The 19741-nt window shown below is 39.6% G+C and overlaps 1 protein-coding gene across 8 annotated transcripts in view; it reads right to left on the bottom strand.

Moving 5' to 3' along the window:
* Nucleotides 1–19741, bottom strand: part of DAB1 (DAB adaptor protein 1) — a 639464-nt gene that overhangs the window by 10005 nt on the left and 609718 nt on the right. For 6 of the 8 annotated variants that reach the window (XM_083619364.1, XM_083619365.1, XM_083619366.1 and 3 more), the window contains 6 exons: nt 14604–14660; nt 10425–10487; nt 9702–9810; nt 5615–6163; nt 4300–4427; nt 2273–2371 (listed from right to left, as the gene is read on the bottom strand). In XM_083619364.1, the coding sequence (XP_083475490.1) occupies nt 2288–2371; nt 4300–4427; nt 5615–6163; nt 9702–9810; nt 10425–10487; nt 14604–14660 (990 nt within the window). In that variant the 3' untranslated portion in view covers nt 2273–2287. The remainder of the gene's footprint in view (nt 1–2272; nt 2372–4299; nt 4428–5614; nt 6164–9701; nt 9811–10424; nt 10488–14603; nt 14661–19741) is intronic. The other 2 variants (XM_083619370.1, XM_083619371.1) reach the window with 2 other exon arrangements.

Below are 19741 nucleotides of genomic sequence, written 5' to 3'. Positions count from 1 at the left end.
ATTTGACTACTAACAGCACGGTTGTCATTTCTTTAAAGGTTAGTTGTGAATTCCAAGTTTGAAAGCTTCAGTTTAAGATTGCAGGTAGATGCAAAGTGCAACGTAGTTCAAGATATAGGAACTGATAAGACACTCGGTTATTCAAATACAAAGACTTTAAGATACTACAGAAAAGAAGTGCTAACACCACAGAAAGCAAAATGACATTAAAAAAATGAAGTGGGAGAGTGCACTTGAATACCCTATTTACTTGAATCTAATGCTCACCTTTTTTGGCCAAATTATGTTCTGAAAATTAAGGTGCACATTAGATTCGATGGCACATTAGACTCAAGTAAATATGGTATATACAGAGGCAGCATAAACAAGATCATTGAGTGAAGATAAACATAGCTTCCAAGTGCATCGAGTGCAACAGAACCCTGTGTTCATGCCAAGTTTATTCACTTCCAAATTCTAAAGCCCTCTATAAATATGAAGACCTCTCTCTCTCCCTCTTACTGGGAGAAGATGCTTAGCATTAATAAAGTAGGACCGAAGATATTGGGCCTTGTCACAGTTTTAACTATTGATCATACAGAACAAACTTGGACTATTCACCCTCTAAATATTGTGGTAGCTTCAAGGGAAAAGAACAGGTCCATTCAATTCCTTAATGTAGCGGTAGCCAACATGGTGCCCTCTATATAATTTAGGCCTCCAAGTTCCATTGGCCTAATGGCAGAGGGTCACTGGAGTTGTAGTCTAAATCATTTGGAGGGCACCATTTTGGCCATCCCTGTCTTAATGCTTTTTCAGATAGACTATTACTTAACTATAGATTTCCCCTACCTGATGAAAGTGTGGGAGCCAAAATGGAACACCTGCTCATCCCTCCCTTTAAACTGTCATAATGCTGATATGGAGCCATACAATGTGCAAACATTAAAAAGCAAAGCACAATAGTATAGTTCAAACTGATGGGGAAAGTGGGATAAAGGAACATTTTTATAGAGACAAAGTAGTTACTGAAGAGTCTGACACCCCCTTAGTTGTATACTGCTTAGAAATCTAAAGCCACAAATGACAAAGCAAACATTTTAAATTTACCTCTTCTTCTTTTTTTTTTTAAAGTAACTGAGGAAGTGAGACTGCACAGACTTCAGGGATGACGGTGGTTTCAGGTGAGGGCAGAAATGGTTTTAGGCTCATGGGAAAGGGACTATTGGATAGCAGCTAGTACATTCAGATATCTGTGGTTGGAAGCACATTCTTAAAAGCCTGGAAACCGATGCACATTATGCACTAAAAATAAATCCACCATTTCCATTAATTTGTTTCATATGCTCCATACACAGAAAGATGAGCAATAAATCACATAGTGCTTGAACTGTTTCAAATCACAGCGCAGTGTAATAAAAGAAACATTTTTCATATGGCAGCATTGGAATACATTGAGATGAGATGGGGATGTTCAACACTCACAGGCACTGTAGCATCACAATCTTTCTGACAAAACACAGATGCCAGAATAAAAATAGCCACGGTCACCCTCATAAAACATCTATCAACACCCACAGCATGCAGCGTGCAGTTAACGATTAAAGCAATTGTGTTGCCTTAGCATTTTGTCATGGAAAATATATATTTAAAATGATAGGGTTACATGTTCTCTGTATCAATGGGTTGTTAACCCATAGACATCAACATTGTAATTTAATATTTTCATTAGACCCTTTAACTAATAGGTTTTCCAATTGACCATTATTGTGGCCACAGAGTGGGAAGGCACATCTTAATTTATTGATGGTGCTTAATTCAGTCTCTTAAAAAATATGTTGCACTGCTGATGTCATTTCAGTCCTGGATGAACATTGCTTGCCACTTTGCAATTTCTATCAGAAAAAGATAAAATGCACAATATACAAATATCTTAAATGGTAATCATGAATACCAGAAACTGCAGAGCGTCGATATTCTGTAAGAAAAACAACTATGAACCTGTTGTTGATAATCTCTCATTTCACAGTTGCTGTAATATATATTTTCCCTAGGGTTGTATTTTTTTTTTATTATTATTATTCTGACAACACAAAAGTGCACCACCTAGAAATGGAATTATCAACCAGTGATGCATCAATGGTGTGAGAAGTAGTGAAATGAAGGTATGAAATATTCCATATTGTATATGTGGAATATATTATGTTTGTGGCTAGCATCAATGTAAATGAAGGCAGGCAATGGTGAATATGAATAGCTCAAAAGTGACAGAGAGAAAAGGACAGATACCTACCCCAACCTGCGCTATCTAGCTATCGCCCTGTGGACTTACAGTATCACCAATGGGCTCACCAAATGGATCACTGTTGGATGAGGCCTGAGATCCATCAGGCTAGAATACAAGAACATAACACCTTTTTTTCTCAACAACAGAAAGGAAAACAAAGTCAGCAGTTATTTTCATGCAGTGGGTGCATTTTAATATGAATGCCTATTGTGGATGAAAATAATTTAAAAGCCATATACTACAGCTGATATTTCCTAGGACCAACTGCTGCCAGCGGGCCAGCCCTGGATAGGATAGTAAACTGATTTGAGCTCACAGAAACAGTCTTTTAGGTTAGTGCATTTTGGCCAAAGCTAACTTTACCTTCAACACTTGGTCAAGAAGCAGACAAATGCCTAGTGCATAGCTTCTGCTTTAAGCCTGCCTAATTAGTGGTTCTAGTTTGTGATGAGCCATTCATGTGAAGCAGTTGCCATGGCCACGTCTGACTATTTTTGCACCGCAACTCAAACCCAGCCAAATATGAGTTTTCAGCAATGTGAGAAGCAATCTGGATCTGTGTATGGTGCCCATAATTGGTTTGTGGTCATCACAAGCAAATTTGGACACCACAGATCTGAGACCAGGTTGCCATTATCAATGTGAGGTCATGCTTCTGCTGTCTCCTTGCAAGTGGGGCAGGCACAGGGTCATGCGTTAGCTATTGTATTCACCACTCGTGCTATTCAACTTAAGCCAAGCCATGTGATTGTACTGACAGCAAAACTTATCCATATTGTCACCTACCCAAGCCACTACACATTGACCTGTGAAGGGTTGTCCATTCCCAGCATTAAGGTGTATACTTACTTTCATTTTCAAATGTCACTGATTCCCCCCTCCCCCTGGGAAATCAAATGTGTTGTGCTATTTTTACAATGTCTGAAGAAATCTGCCAGCTCCTCCCCCTGAAAACAATCTGGTCATATAAAGTATTCCTGTTGAATGCTAGAAAATGGAGAGCATGGATTCCCTCTTCCCTGCCAATCATCTTCCCTGGCTTGCCCTGGAGAAAGCAGAGGGAAGAACTCACTACTCTGTAAGATCCTTCCTAGGTTGAGTTCAGCCTGAAGGTGGCAAAACTCGACTCAGACACTGAGTGCCAGGGGCTGCATTTTGAACTCCCCCCCCCCCATTGCATCACACCAAAGCCTCTGAACTCCTTTGTCTTTCAGCCCCAATATCCTTCTGTGTTTCTAAGGCAGAACTGCAAATTTATATTGGCTACAATGGTGCCATCACACAAAGCTTTGATGGCACACTGCTGCTTCCGGTTCTTGAAATCTAATTCACAGTTGCTCCTCCTGAATTCTGTCTCTTCGAAGAGCTGGCAGGAGGAGGTAGATACAGACTAATAAATCATGAGAGAACAATCCAGCAGAAATGTATAACAAGTAGGAACACTCAAATAGACTGCATAAGCTGACATGTAGATAAAAATGTTAAGTTAATCTGTGCAATCTTCCATTTTGACTTACACGTTTTTGCTTCAGCAGTATACGTGCTAGTCTAGCACATATTGGTGCTGATGGGGAAACTGGAAGAGTGAAGTGGGAGCACTGATCAACACTCTGTCCTCTGTCATTTACATTAGTTGTGAGCAGTCAGGAAAAAATCAGAAGAGTTTGAAGGGTGGGGGAAGAGGGCTGGGTTCATTATTTCTCCTTCCATTTGATTAAACATTGCATCAAATAGGGAGAAAAATTGAGGGAACATTTGGGTGCATATCCTAACTCTCTATTTTTTGTAGGGCAACCTTCATTGCCCAAAGTCAATGTTAAGTGTCTATAATTGGACTAGGAAACTCTCCTCTATTTTCTTCTACAGTCCAATTTTGCTGATTGAATACTACCTTTAATGTGATCTACAGCAAATGTTTTAGGACTCATGCAAAGTAGAATTGGACTAGAATTTTCAAAATTTTCAAAACTGTGAACCATGTACATAGTAACTGAGCAGTTTATGGGTTAATGATTTGGAGTTGCCCCACTTACCGCTTCCTGTTCTTCACTTTTACTTGGACTTTCAAAGCCCTCTTCAAAGAGGTCATCTGCAGCAGGGTCACTGGTATGAGATGCTGAGGATTTGGATGGAGAACTTTGTCTAGGAGCAGGAGTTGGAGCTGAATAAAGACAATAGAGATAATTTGAATTGAATGGATGACTGACTCCTAAATATCACCAGAGAACCTGCTGACAGGTGTCTGGGTGGGCTATGAGCCTAGTGCCACTGTGTGATTTGGCAAGCCCCCCCCCCAAGATTAACAATAAATGGATCTGAGAAACTTGTCTTAAAAGGCAAAATTGCTCTTAGTAAAGTGTTTGGGAACCATTGAGTTTGACAGTTTTGAAAGATTCAAAATATTTTAATTTTAGTTTGCAAAATTCAGCAACCTCTTATCATTCATATGACAACAAACAACGTCCTGGGTTTACTTTGTTTTTAATCTATGCAGCAGTACCAATGCGTTTATCTTAAAATCTTTAACAAAAATTAGATAAATATAAATAAATAAATAAATAATAGAAGCTTTCTATCACTGGAAGATGTCCATCTTTTAAAAAACTACAGATGCCTACTGAGTCATTTCTTCTAACTACACTGTGAAACAAATGAAGTATAAAATTAGCAGTAATCCACTGAAATCACTTGCAATGCAATTGTTGCAGTACCATCAGAAATACACATTAAGCACACTAAAGGAATGTTGCTTCAGTGCAGTGATGATCCATCACCACACCTGCTTAAATCCAACTCCTCCATCCAATTTTATTGTGTGTTTAAGCACGGGAATCATCTCATCAGCAATTCTTAATTTAGGGTTGATTCACACAAAATGTTTTTGCAACAATGTAATCACAATGCTCAAGTAAGGCTGGTAATTATGAATCCAAAATCAGTAAGCCACCATTGCATCAAGCACAGCTTCCATTGGAGGAGGGGGGCAGAAACCCTCACCAAATTTCTGGATTTCCCTAGCTCATGAAGATAGCAAACAGAATCCCAGCTTTGGGAACTTCCAATGCCAATTGTGCAAGCCAGTTTTTATGCATATTTAAGATGACACTGTCTTTCAACAACTAAATTACACTGTCTTCCAAAAATGAAATTCATTAAAAGTAATGTGTGTAATTAATTACGGACATCCATGAACTCCATGCGATTATCCTCGATTTCATGTCTTCCCAACTTCAAAGACGCCCAATTTATTTAATTTTTAATTACATTCATGGATACTTCTGACAGCTCCATCTCAGAAAAGGGAAACAATGTGCGGAAGGTTGCGGCAGAAAAACGGGGAATACTCACGTGAGTTCGTCGATGGCGTTGTAGAAGTCACAGGAGTCAAATTTAACTGAGAGATGTCAAAGTCATCACAATCATCTGCTTCCTGTGCCATCCCAACTTTGTTAAAGTAACTGGAGAAGGCCTCTGAGGTACAACTGAGGGAAGGCTGATCTGGTTTTCGTGATGGCACTGGCGGAGGCTGAGCCATCTGGAAATCTTTGAACATTTCTTTTCCTGCTTGCTGCCTAGGCCTATCTGTCTGCGGACTGGATCTGGTGGAATCGCTTGTAGGTGGAACGGTAGCAATGGGGGCAACGGTACCTTGAAACATGGCTGCTTGTAAAGGCAATACAGTTTGTGTTGGCATGAAGGCAGCAGGCTGAAACTGACCAGCTACAGATGGCCATGGTTGCTGGGTGGGAGAAAATATCCCAGGTTGTCCCCATGCAATTGACTGTCCTCCCTGCATCACCTGAGCAACTGGAGGCTGAGCACCCATGGCCAGTTGTTGTTGAACAAGAGGTTGTTGTCCCCAGAAGGAGGGCAGGACAGCTCCCATTGCAACATAACCTTCGGGGGAAAGAGAGCGGGGACAATTTCAGAACAGGAAGAGTAAATAAAACCCATGGCAGCCAAGGAAGAAAAGTAGGTCAGATATACAAATGAGGAATCACAGGGAGTTTTGGTGACTTCTGTTGCTCCACTGAAAGCGTTGTTGGACAGAGGCATGGGGCAGGTTCAGATGCTGTTACTAGACTACATGCAAAAATAAATCTATTTTAATGAGACGGCATTTTCCAATAAATAAGAGAAAAAAGGGAGTGTTTTCTCTGCCCTTTCTTCTGAACGCAAATCTTCTATATTAGAGTATTTGTTTTGCTCACTCACCCAGCCTATCACGGACCAGTACTTAGTTGTACCAGTACTTTGCTTCCAGTATTTTTAGCATGACATAAGCTTCCTTTATTCTTGCATTTTCAGTAAGTAGGTTAACAAAGGTTATTGTCTTCACCTATTCCATACCGTAGTTTATATCTAAACCCTTTTCTTTCCATGTTGTCCGTTGCCCATTTATTACCCACAAATTTATCAAGCTAATTGCCCAAGATGCAATTATGTTTCTGAAGTGACCATCTGTGTAGACTTCTGATTTCCCCCCTATTTATACTGGACATTAGCTCCTTACTCACTGGATTTCAGCAGCTGCAGTTATCACACAAGAGCAGAAAAGGTATCTAGATATGGAGAATGTCAATCATATATCTGAGATTTTGAGTAACACGCAGACGTTGGGCAAACTCACACAAACTGTATGCAGAAAGGTGAAAGTAGTATGGAAAAAACATTCGCACTCTCCCTGCCCCAGTGTATTCATACAACCCCCACCCCCCTCTCCTGGCATCTCTAGTCAAACAGGTATTGCAAGCTTTTGGAGCACTGCAGATAGCCTACAAGACCTATTTGATCTGACTGATTAAAACAGAGCATGCACATCATTTAGAACTGTATTTCTGGCCCTCTGTGAGAGTAAAGGTCAGCAGCCAAGCCCACACTACTGCTTTAGAGGAGTAGGGGACAGCTATATAAAGCAAGACTGCCTCCCCTCCTCAGTTGTGTTTTGTCCTTCACCCAGCCACCTGCCCCTTTGGTGCAATGTCAAAACATTCCAGTTGCTAAAGATTTGTGGTGTTTTCCTCAAAGATGGGCCTAGGGCTTAACGGTCTCCTCCTACCTTTGTGAATTTGGTACCAAGGGTAGGTAAATATAATGAATATCCATACACAAGTGCAATGTAGATTATACGAAGAAACGCACAAAAAGTGGTGAGTGCTCTGAAGCACTTTTAGAAGATAAAAGGAGTATCATACATAACCATTAAAATCTCAAAACAGGTAGGATTGTTAGGGGTTCTGAATAAATGTCTCATATCCACAAGGATGGTGTGTGTTACACAGGCAGAACTCCCTCAGCACAATGAAGCGACCATGAAGTAGAGAGGTGACTGCTCCTCAGACCATTTGGGACCGGCGGGGATGGGAGGGAGTTTTGTCACCAGCATTTTTAGAACCCATTGCAAAGACTTTAAAGTTATAGTTGATAAAAGTCTTTCCCCACTAAAAACCTAATCTGGTGTTCCATCTCATTAGCGCTGGGGTCATGGTGCTATGATAGCTCCACCATCTCTATGAAACCCACTCACCCACCCCAATTATTATCATCTGTTCCCACTCTCCATGAAGCACACATGTAATTGGCCTCATTAACCAACATTAATAGGAAAGAGCAGCCATGTGTGCTTAGCCTTCAAGTTTAGTTTTAGGTTTGGATAAGGTAGGACAGTGTTTGAATGTTCATAGTCCAGGCTGCACTTCAAATGAAAGATGCCACTTCTTTTCTAAGAGATTTTTTTTAAATGTAGCCAAAAGATCCATTAGCTTGCAAAAACATTTTGTATGAAGGCCTAGTTTCAACATTTTACATACATCACTTCTAATTCTTCTGCGTTTCAGTTTCTTTTTTTGTCCATCCAGCACACCTTAACATGGGAAATTTCATTTAGCTTCTTAATTAGTGGCTCCCTCTCCTTAAAAATCATGACCTGGCTGAGTATACTAAAGCAGCATTCAAATGTTATTCCCTTTTCTCATTTTAATGTTTACTCTACCTAGAATTTGATTATTTTTTTTTTTCTATATGGAGATTAAACAAGTTTTGCTGATGAGGCATGTACACAACAATAAGGTAGCCTTTATATTGCAAAAAACAAACAAAAAAAAACCCTACACATTTATTTTGCTATGGAAAGAAGCAGTTTTCTTGCTTTATGTTTCAAAGCCAGCTGTTAGCATGTCCACAGCTCTGACTAGATAAAGCCAGGCTCATTTTGAATTTTTGTATTAAAGTGTTCCAAAACTTCAACCTATTTCATTAACACACAAAAGCGGAAAACGGGATAAGATTCAAACCACACCTGCAATCTGTTAGCAAATTGTTATACAAGTAAATGTGCAAGTATGGAGATATAGCCTAATTTAACATCAAAGGAGCTGCGGGTTGTCCAGTCAGGAATGGCTGGCAGGGTGATGCTGCCCTGTATCTCTTCTGGCCGTGGTGTTGCTACTGCTTACTGGGACAGTGCAGGGCAAAGATCAGGGCTGCACAAGCACATTCAAACTCCTACACTGTCCCAGTAAACAGCAGAAATATCACCAATACAGTGCACCAGCTACAGGCTTCCTAAGTCTGTATGTCTTTACACTCTTCTTCCTAGCAAAATCATGTAATATATGCATGCACATGCGTATGCACTTGCTTTGCACAATTTATTCCAATCACAAAGTTTAATTTACTTGAAAGCAGAAACTAGAAATTTAGTGCAGACCACACACAGTTCTGGCTAATGCACACCTAACATTATAGTGGATTTCCAGTATTTTAAAGAGACAAACATACATTTTCCTTCGTGTTATTTCTTCCCGATAAACTACGTAAGCGAAAGAGGATTTAAGCAAAACCAACTGCTCAACAAATTAGAAGTAGTAATGGGGAACAAATGCATTGTCTGTGTATTATTCCAAGCTTCAGAAATGAGGTAAAGCTATTATTGTTTGCATTTTAGACACTGAAGAACAGTGAAAAACATAAAACAAACACCAGTCTTTTTTCTCCTGTGGCTCCCGGAACTCCAGGAAAATCAAAAGAGAAAAGAAAGTGGCCTCGAGGAAAGAGGCCTTAAGCAGTTTGAGAAAGAGGTTGCCCAAATGCCTTCAGAAAAATATGGAAGGATTTAGGAGCTGTTCACTGAATGAATCACAGATGGATTGCCAAACTCTTATGGTGTAAACTGTATCTACTGGGTTGGGGGACGTAAATAAGATGCCTGATGGGAGGTGTTCATTTTATCTGTGGATTTTATATCTGTAATGGGTCATTCACTGCAGTCATTGATTAATGAGCAGGTATGCGGGAACTACAACTAACTAAATCTACTAATTCATCAAGGGTCTAGATGTTCTGATGTACAACAGAATAGCTCCCATTAAAAGCCACATATGCTCAGACTGGCCTTTAAGTTCTCAAGTTATATAACATGATGTGAAAAACTCACCTGAGGGTACAGCAGCAGTGCTGTAAGGTACAGAACTAAATACATCTGCACCAGCAGGAAGTGACTGGGATGAAGATGGGATAAAGGCATCACCTGGAGTTGCAGGGGTCTGTAAAACACGGCAAGATTACAACGTGCTGATTAAACATACATGGGTGGCATCTCAGTTGTGGCTTCTGCTGCCAAGAACTGGCTCTACATCCTTTTTTCTAATAAAAAAGTGACAGAGAGGAAAGCATGGGCTGGGGGGGGGGTTATAAGAGAGGAGATGCAGAAGGGAGAGAGCAGCAGGAAAGTGGGGAAGGGAAAACAGCAGCAACTAGAAAACAGAATGGGAAACTGAATCAGGAAAATCTCTTATGATTTGTAATGTATTAAATAAACCCGAAAGTGTTCTTCCCCAGCTCCTAGGATATATGCAAATTCCTACAGCACCTGTTCTCTCCCACCCCCCATGAAAGGTCTAAGGCTGTGTGATATTAATAGCTTCACAGGGGATCAGTGTAAGCAATTAGTGCAGAAAAAGAAGTAGAAAGGTAATGAGCAATTTTGCATAAGGAAAAATTCAAACTGGGTAAAATGATTGCAAACCTTTTTGAAATTCTTTCAGCTTCAGTATGGGGCATTGTTAGTCATGAATATCTAAATGCATTATGCTGCTACAATAAGCCTGCTGAAAGTGGCATGTGAGAAAGAGGCAGGGCATTTCTCTCCGGTACTTACAGGGGGAGAGGTTACATCAGGAGGAGTGGACATGTCCCCAAACAGCTCTAGTTGGGTAACAGCCTGCAAAGAATTGCAAAAAGAAAGAAAAAAGATTTAGGCATGTCTCATCTCTTATCCACTGAGCAACACAGAAGCCAGTTTTGTAATGGAAAGCAAGAGTAACTTCTCAAAACAATTTTTTACTCGCAATTTTTTTGGGCCAGTCTGTGAGGCAAACCTGAACAAATGTCTGTCATTTCATTAATATCTCATTGGCACTCTAGATATTAAAGGAGTTAAAAAATAAATAAATCCACAGATGGTGTGAAGAGGGAAATCTTTACACAGAACCACCTCCTGATCAGAAGACAGGATCAATTTCTCCCCCTGCCCTTCGTAGAAATTTCCTCCTCATAGAGGAAGAAATTTATCCAAAGGTTGCACTGGCTTCAGTTCTACTACCTTGTCAATGAGTACCCAGACAATGGCCTTTACAAACCTCCCACAAAGGATGTTATGTCCATATCATCCTCTCACCAAGTGAGCTGTAATCCATCGAATGGAACAGTTCCCACTGTCCTATAGGTATCTTCTACTGACTCCTTCTGTCACTTAAACCATTGTGTTCTAAATACATTTCTTCCCAAGGCAGGCTGTTTAAAGGCACCAACAAGTGTTTTTTTTCACTACTAATTTACATCCTTCAGACATTTAACTTGCATCAATCCCAGTCTCTGGAATGAACTGTTGGGACAAATGTGGCAGAACCTGTTTCTGAAAACCTATGAGAAATGAGTTGCATTTGGCAAGGGAGGAAACAATATATATTTTTTGCAGCGTGCCAATACGGAAGATTGTCCCTGAACAAGGTATTTTTTGTTTCTGAACAGATTATGCAATAATAAAATATTTTGGTCATTTTGATACATTTTTCTGATTTATTTCTGCATTCGGTCTCTCCATTCCCCCCCCCCTTTTTTGGGCAGCCTGCCTCCATCATCATAAATGCCTGTCCCACTTCAGGCTGCCATCAGCAAATCATGGATGGGTGTGCTGAATATGTATGAAAAAATCCAGGTTGTGGATGCTAAAATCATACTGCTGATAATGCCATATTAAATCTGGGCTCCAGTTGCAATATTTGGACTTTATGGGCATTGGATGTGAGCATGGAGGTGCTTCCCAAATAAGACAGCCATTTACGGACACCCAGAAACTCCAGAGGCAGAATCGGCCAGTCTTCTCAAGCCAATCTTATGATTAACCATTAAATAATGTATGCTGTACTACTCTGTTATTTCATTACTGGGACTCTCATGAACTTCACAGAGCCTTACATTCAAATCAGCATTCAGGCAGAGCTTTAGAGGTGTTCAGTGTGCAAGCTAACTATAATGCTCAAGAAATTCCAGTCTCTAACAGTATGCCTTCCAAGCGTGGAGCTCTCTGTCTACTTATGAACAAATTCTACAAAAAGGATGTTAACTACCTGAGCTTGAAGGAACTCCAATTAAAAGCCCTCAAAACTGAAAGTGAACTGGATGCTTTTTATAGCACAAAGCCCTTTAAAAAAATGGAATTTGACACCTGCGTTGTCTTAATATGAAGGAAAAGGGATTAGCTATTCCACATGTAAACGCAAGAAAGGCAAGGCAGATTTTCAGATGCTTGCTTTGAAAGCATTTGGTCCTGTAAAATTTAATCATTTAATAAGATGTCATTTTAAAGGTTGTGTCCCTTTTGTTGCAAAAAAGGGTGTAAACTAATCCATTCCTTTAAAAGATACTTCCAGAAGGAAATTTATTTCCTAATTATCACTGGTAGATATTATTTTTTAGCTTCTGCAAGACAAAGGGGCTCTGATAAAACTGTGCTTCTTGGTAATCTTTAATTTTATGGCAGCTTGGGAGCTAGAGAATTATTTTGGGATGGACAAGTACACCCACCCACCCTACAATCAAGTAGCTTATAAGAAAATGATGGAAGAGAAGCATTGATGGTAAACATTCCCGTTGTATAATGTACATTGGAAATACTTCACAGATTTTGAATTAAGTTATTCCTGGTCATTACAAGAACATCTACCAATAATTTGGAAAGCAAAACAGATTAGGTGAAACTCAGTTTTCTGTGTTTTTGAGTTGCATACTGTTGTCTCAGTGTCCTAGCGTACTCAACTTTCAACTGGGCTTGCGAATAAGGCACAGCATTTGAGACTGTCACTGTAATTGCAAAGTGAATTATTGGACATTCACAGAATGATGCCAGGAAAGAAAGATATGATAAACTGATGAACAATTTGAGGAGGTGCATTAGCATGCAAATAGTGAAGCTGATCAAAATTAATTTGGCTAATATAAATAAATGATCTCCTTAGAAGCTAATAATTTTCTTTGAAAGAGCATATTTGAATTTGATTTACTAGAACATTTTCCGTGATGGCTGCATATTGAAAAAGTGCCTCTACAACTATAGGAATTAGGACAGCTGTTTAGAGGAAGTGTTTTTAAAATAAATGCTTTTAAGTGATCCTGACCAGGCTAACAGGCCCATCTGCTTTCAGAGGCAATTGTGTGGGGGATGTTGCACATATGAACTGGTCAACAGATACCCAAAGCAGCAGGTGCAGATCTACAAACTGACCTTATGACTACATCATCCAGCCTTATCTTTCTTCTTTTATTTTCCCTTGCTCCCCCATCCTATTTTGTGTAATATCTTTTCTGATGAACAGTTCTGGAGAACTTTAAGGCTTGAAACACTTTTGTGTCATTTTGGTTGGTTCTACTAACGATACTGTTCAACTATGGATATGGGAGTTAAAAATTCAAAACATTCAAGTGTTTTCTCAAGTCTAGGCTAACCATACCCATTTCTGTGTTGTTTTTTTTCCCCTCAGATGACTTCACCTCTGGATGTTCCATCCTCATGGTCTAGGCTAACCATACCCATTTCTGTGTTTTTTTTTTCCCTCAGATGACTTCACCTCTGGATGTTCCATCCTCATGGTGCTGCACAAAAATCTGTTTTTTCATTTGGCAACAGCTTTTTAAATTTTAGTGAGCAGAAACAAAGCGGTGCAAATAAGGTTGCAATACAGCGAAAGGAGCGTAGGAGGATAACTGATTAGCATACAGCCCCATCCCCACCGTGCAATCATTCATCACAGTGCATAATTTTAGTTTTAGCTGATTCAAGCACTATAACTCCTTCTCTCACACACTCTGCAATGGAAACATACTCTATGAGTAAAGAGCATCACAGATGCAGGGTTTTTCTATATCTGCAAGAATCCTAAGTGTATTTCTGTTGGTAATTAAATATTTAATGATATTTAATTATTAAAGCATTTGTGTCTCACCCTTCAGGTGTACATGCACCACTCAGGGCAGCTAACAACATGTAACATCATGCTGCCTGTAGAATGGAAACATTTGCATTTGCACTCTGTCACCAGTGGCAAAGAATCTCCATACCTGACATGCTGCTGTTGCTACTACTGTAAACCACATGTTAAGCATTTGCTTGTTAAATGTGGATCTTGCTAGATGCAATTTGTATAGGAAAATTAGCTTAGATTTCATATTTTAGAAATTTAAATATCTAATGTACAAAGGAAACTCTGAGAAAGAAAATATGGGACTAGCTAGAGTTTATTTTACCCCGTTATATATTTGCTGGGATGGAAAGGCAGCCGATGTATGACACACATATGAATGAGCTGTGCTTTTTTTTAGATTTTTGTTGTCATTGCTTTGTGCAGAGAAAGAGAACTCTAAATGGTAAGTGGCAGAAATTTTGGAGAGATCGTTCACCACTATGGAGGTGCTAGAAGGTGACTGTAATTTTGCTTCATATCTCTAACTTTTGACTTGCTTTGTCTTTGGGACTATGTCTGGGGCTTGCCTTGGATGGAAGGCATTACTAGGGAAAGATCCTGTCCATTTTCTGAACTACAGGTCAGACTCAAACAGCTCCTTCTCAGGTTTTCTGAAATTTCAGCATGTTCAAATTTCACAAGCTGTTTGAGTAACACTGTGTGAAAGACAGATAAAGTGTTAAATATATGGATTATAATCAAACATTTGTGCTTTCTGCCAACATCTTAAGAGCTTGTAGTAACTGGCACTAACCTCTGTTTAGTCATACTCTAACTAGTTTGGTGAGTTCATCTATTTCTACTGAGAATTCTCTTACCTGAGTGACTCTACCAAGATTTTCATCTATGTCCAACAACAGGCTTCCATTCTCCAGCTGTAATGCATGATTGATGAAAATGAAAGTGAATGATTTATGAAAATGACATGTTCTGCTGAGCACAACAATGATGACTTCAACAGTTATTGATTTTACTTCTGAATAAGAGCTATTTTATAGTTTCCTGGTCAGATGCTTTTGCTTGACTCAGTGATTATATACATACTATAAGTTTTCATGGTTATATCGTACAAAGAAACAGAACCCAGCGTGGGGAAGTGAAAATGAAGGGTTGGGAATATCCATTTAAGAAAAACCAGAGTTCTCAGTGGCTTCCCTTGAGTTCTCTGGGCTGTGTAAGTGGACTATAATACGGGACATTGAGCACAGAAGTTCCCATACATAGGGGTCCCTAGGGTGAGGATGACTTCCATCTCTACTGTGTCCTACATATATTTCCTCATATATGAAAATTGTCAACATACACTCGTAAGAGAAAAATAAATCCTTGCAGCTGAACACATTACAAGGGACAGAACCACCACCCATTGCCTATAGTTATAGGGATGCCATGGGAACCACACTAACAATTGGATTTCACCATTATTTTCTCTGAGCAAAATCACTTCTCTATCAGGGAAGAAAAAATAAAGTTTCAGAATGAATCAGAAAGTCCCTTCAAAATGAACCAGGCAGCCCTTTTGTATTTTCTGAATCTGGAGAAAAGCTCTACAACAGACTTCCACAATCTGGTGCCCTCCCAGTGTTTTGAACAGCAACTTCCACCATCCCTAGTCATTGGCCAAATCCTAGAGAAGAGACTTCCTGGTTTATTTTTAAGATGTTCTGGGGTGTCCCAGGGCTTTCATGAATGTAGATTTTTCTCACAACTTTAGCTTCCCTCATAGGCTAACAATACTGAAAGGCAGGAAGAGGCTCATATCTTTCAAAGCAATTACTTTGAATTGTGGCTTCACATTTTGCTTAATAACTCATTCTAATGGGGCTAGAGATTTACTTTAAAAAATAATAATGCCAGGGTCCCCTTGTTGGTTGTGGGCCCAGCACAGATAGCTCCTGAACTCCACCTCCCATCTAAATGGCCCCAGTCAGCATGTGTGCATCTATGAGCTATCAGTTGGCCCAATGCACCATTTAGGATTAATTTTCCTTTTGTTCTCCTGCCAGCAGGAAAATATGTAGTCACTATTTATGGACTCGCTTTAAGAAAGGCCTACAAAGGTTAACCAGCACATGATTTCAGAGAAGCATGAAGGCAGAGATGCAGTAATAGATTACTTTGCTACAAGTCATGTACATTTTCAGAATCTAAAACAAATTATCTTTTTTCTCGGGACAGGATTCATCTTGTTTCTCCTCCTCCTGAGCATCACTCCAGCTGTCCTAAAAATTCTTCACTGCTGTCACGCTGAGTCACGCTGTGCCCTCAGCTGCCTTGCTGAACCAACACTGATTGCTCTTATGAAGCTGTCTGGAGAAACAGCAACAGCGTAACACTGGAGAAACATGTGTGCGGCGTTCAACAGACCATTAGCAACAACCTGATTGTGCTATGGCAGGACCTCCCAGAAAATAGTTGCCTGCCATGTCACTGCATGTCCCAAGTGCCCAATTATCATGGAGCACTTGGGCTGTATCCTCCATCAGTTCTTGTTCTGCATCACTTGCCGCTGAGGAGATGCTTCCTAAGGGTGAGCCATTAGTGTCTATTAGACCGTGGAAAAGTCTTCAGCGGAGACTTCACAGGACTACACTGCTCTAACTGGGGGCAAATATTTGGCACCGTTTGTCTGTCTTTCCTTAGACGTTTCAATACAAAAGGTTTCTCCAATTAGAGCAAACCCTCCTGCACCCCCCACCTGCTTCTTCCTAGCGAGCTGCAGAAACAACCGGCAGCATAGCAAGACGTTAGATTGCTTGATCTTTCTGTATAATTGCAGCCTTTGTGGATTTCTCTCTGTGTGTTAAAATGTAAAGGCTGCTTCTAATTACTTGAAAATCTGTCTCATCACAGATCAAAACATACACACACATACCCCACAGCTCAGTCAGCGAAGAACACACAAGCAAGTTGCCTGAAGGGTTAGGGGGAATAACAAAAACCCCCCTACCAGGAAGGTATTAAGCCTTTCAACAACTGTTGTATCCCCTCCTGTCGGCATACAGAAAAAGAGGTTGCAAATGTTTCAACCTGATGTTTAAATTAAAAGGCACCTGTTTGGGTTTTGTAAGCCTCTCCATTGCCACGGCATTTGTCACTTGGTGGAAGGGAACAGACAAAATCATATTTGTTTTTTAAAATAAAAATTTGTAGGAGGGTAGTGAAACAACAGGATACAATGTAGAGTCTACCTGAGCTATGTTCATTGAGAAACAGACACACACAGAGAGAGGAGTGGGGGGAGGAAGAGGTGAGGTTGCATCCCATGTTATCCTACTCATCTAATAGACCAACTGAAGTTAAGGGATATGACTAACTTAAGTTCATTAAGTTCAATGCGTCTAAGTAGGGCTAGCATTAGATAAAATCCCGGGTCTTGGATTCTTCACCTTCATATTTGATAGACAAAGCAAACAGTTTAGGCAACTGGTACATTTTAATTCCAAATAGCCATTCTCTTTTTGAATTCCTCCTGCTGCTAATCTGGTGCTTGTTTTTCCATGATATTCTATCATGTTTGTGCCTTATTTTACAATCTGCCTTTTGAGCATGTCTCAGTCTAACGGAGCTTGTATAGAATTGATTTCTAATGAATTTTGCCCAATATATTTAGGTCTGCAAACCTCCTAGGAATGTATTCTCAGGAATCATTTATTCCTGGCATTAAGTCTCCTTTGTGCACCCACTGTTAATATTAGCAAATGCTCTGTGGGAGGCCTCCAAGCCTTAGAATAGTTTATTAAGCAATTAATGAAGTTTTTAATTCTTAAAATCTTTGCAGCAGGAAACGTTAGAGCAAATCATATAAAATATCACTGTCTTGACCTAATGGATAGAGATGCTGCTTCAAAAATCTAATAAAGTAGTTAATTGCTTTGTCTCTCATCTCAATAATGCATTATTAAAAAGCCTTCTCAAAACTGACACATCTCAAAAATGCAAGCTCTGGAAGCTGAGAACAAGGCTGTCTAGTCTCTATTGTAAATCATTCCTGAGCTGCCAGGGGACTCCCACATTGGGGTGTGTGTGTTTGATTTGAAACTGCCTGAAGAAGTGTTCTGCTGGCTTAGGCCAGTGGCTTATTTAGTCCAGCATTGTCTTCTCACAGCTTCATACTAGATGCCTAGGAGAAGCCCACAAGCAGGACATGAGCACAACAGCATTCCCAGCAACTAGTACCCAGAGGTATACTCCCCTCAACAATGGACGTGGAACACAGCCAGTAGCCTTATTTTCCAATAATTTGTCTAATCCTTTTTTAAGCCATTGAATTTTGGCGGCTATGCACTGCGTGAAGAAATACTTGCTCTTGTCTGTTCCGAATATTCCAACATTTAGCTTCATTAGATGACCCCGGGTTCTAATATTATGACAGAAAAATTTTCTCCAGCCACTTTCTTCATACAATGCATAATTTTCTACACCTCTATCTTTCCCCCTTACCTTTTCTCTAAATAGCCCCAAATGTTGTAAGGCTTTTGAAAGTACAAGTACATTGTGACTACTGGATCTCCCCTATCCATATGCTTAGTGACACTCTCAACAAATCCTAAAAGGATAGTTAGACTATCCTTAGACTAGACTATATGGTTGTTCTTCAGCAAGGCTTCTTCATCAGCTTGCTTGGTAATTCTAGCATTAATAATGCTTTCCACCAGCTTTCCTGGAACAGACGTTAATCTAACCAGATTGTAATTTCCCAGAAAACCCCATCGCCATCTGACCTCTTTGTAAAAATTGGTCTTACATTGGCTACTTTCTCCGGCACAGATGAGCTTAGTGACAAGTTGCACTTTTTTCTTTTCTTCATTGAAAGTCAGCAATTTCACATTCAAGTGAAATTAGTCTTGGGTATCCTCTGGACCCAATTTCATTATATATTGTCAATATTACTTTTTATTTTTGTTTATAATATTTAAGATGTTTATATGGCTTAATTTTTGTTTGTGTTAATGGCTAAACCTAACCAGTATCACTATGCTTTGTTTCAAGGCCCACAAAGTAGGAACTGAATCCATAGTTTGGAGCTGGTTTATGAATCTTGGCTTGCTTTAACCACAGTTTGTTGTTACTTTTGAACTTTCTAAGCAGTCCTCACCAACCTATGTTATTATCTTTCTCACTATGTTATCTTGTTCTTAGTTTCCTTTGTATTCCTCACACAGTTTTCAAATTCATCACTTCCAGATGAATGTCTAGGTTAGGTCAGCTAGCCACTCACTGCTAATTATTTTCAAATTGTAGCTTAATGTATTTATAAGCAAGTGTTCGCATTAAAATCTTTCGACGTTGAACACAATTCATTCAAGGAACATTAAGCATTCCACCTCACTTGTTGACTAGCTTCAAAAGAAGAACTTCCTCAGATAATCAAAATGTGTATTGAGCCATTTAAGTTTGTTCTACTCAACTTGATTTTTGTAGTCAAGTTAATTCAAAACTCCTGTGATGTGTTTGTTTACCTTTAAATAGGAATCTCATTAAATAGTATGATTTACAACAACACAACAAACACCCAGAAATCTTTGTAATGTCTTTCCTGACTTAATTCCCTAAGGCTGTTTGACTCATCTAGGCATTTATGTGCACCTCATGAAATGCTACCTTATCATAATTTTATATAGCTTTTTAAAAAAAAAAAAAAAAGTGACTATAGGATTGTTAGGCTACAGTCCTACCATTACAGTGGTACCTCGGGTTAAGTACTTAATTTGTTCTGGAGGTCTGTACTTAACCTGAAACTGTTCTTAACCTGAAGCACCACTTTAGCTAATGGGGCCTCCCGCTACCGCCGCGCCACCAGAGCACAATTTCTGTTCTCACCCTGAAGCAAAGTTCTTAACCTGAGGTATTATTTCTGGGTTAGCGGAGTCTGTAACCTGAAGCATATGTAACCTGAAGCGTATGTAACCCGAGGTACCACTGTATAAATTTTAGTAGCACTTAGGCATGGCAT

Source organism: Podarcis filfolensis (genome assembly GCF_964270895.1).
Source record: "Podarcis filfolensis genome assembly, chromosome: 6".
Taxonomy (NCBI): domain Eukaryota; kingdom Metazoa; phylum Chordata; class Lepidosauria; order Squamata; family Lacertidae; genus Podarcis; species Podarcis filfolensis.
Note: the sequence above shows the minus strand (reverse complement) of the source record. Positions and strands in the feature narration are given on the sequence as shown.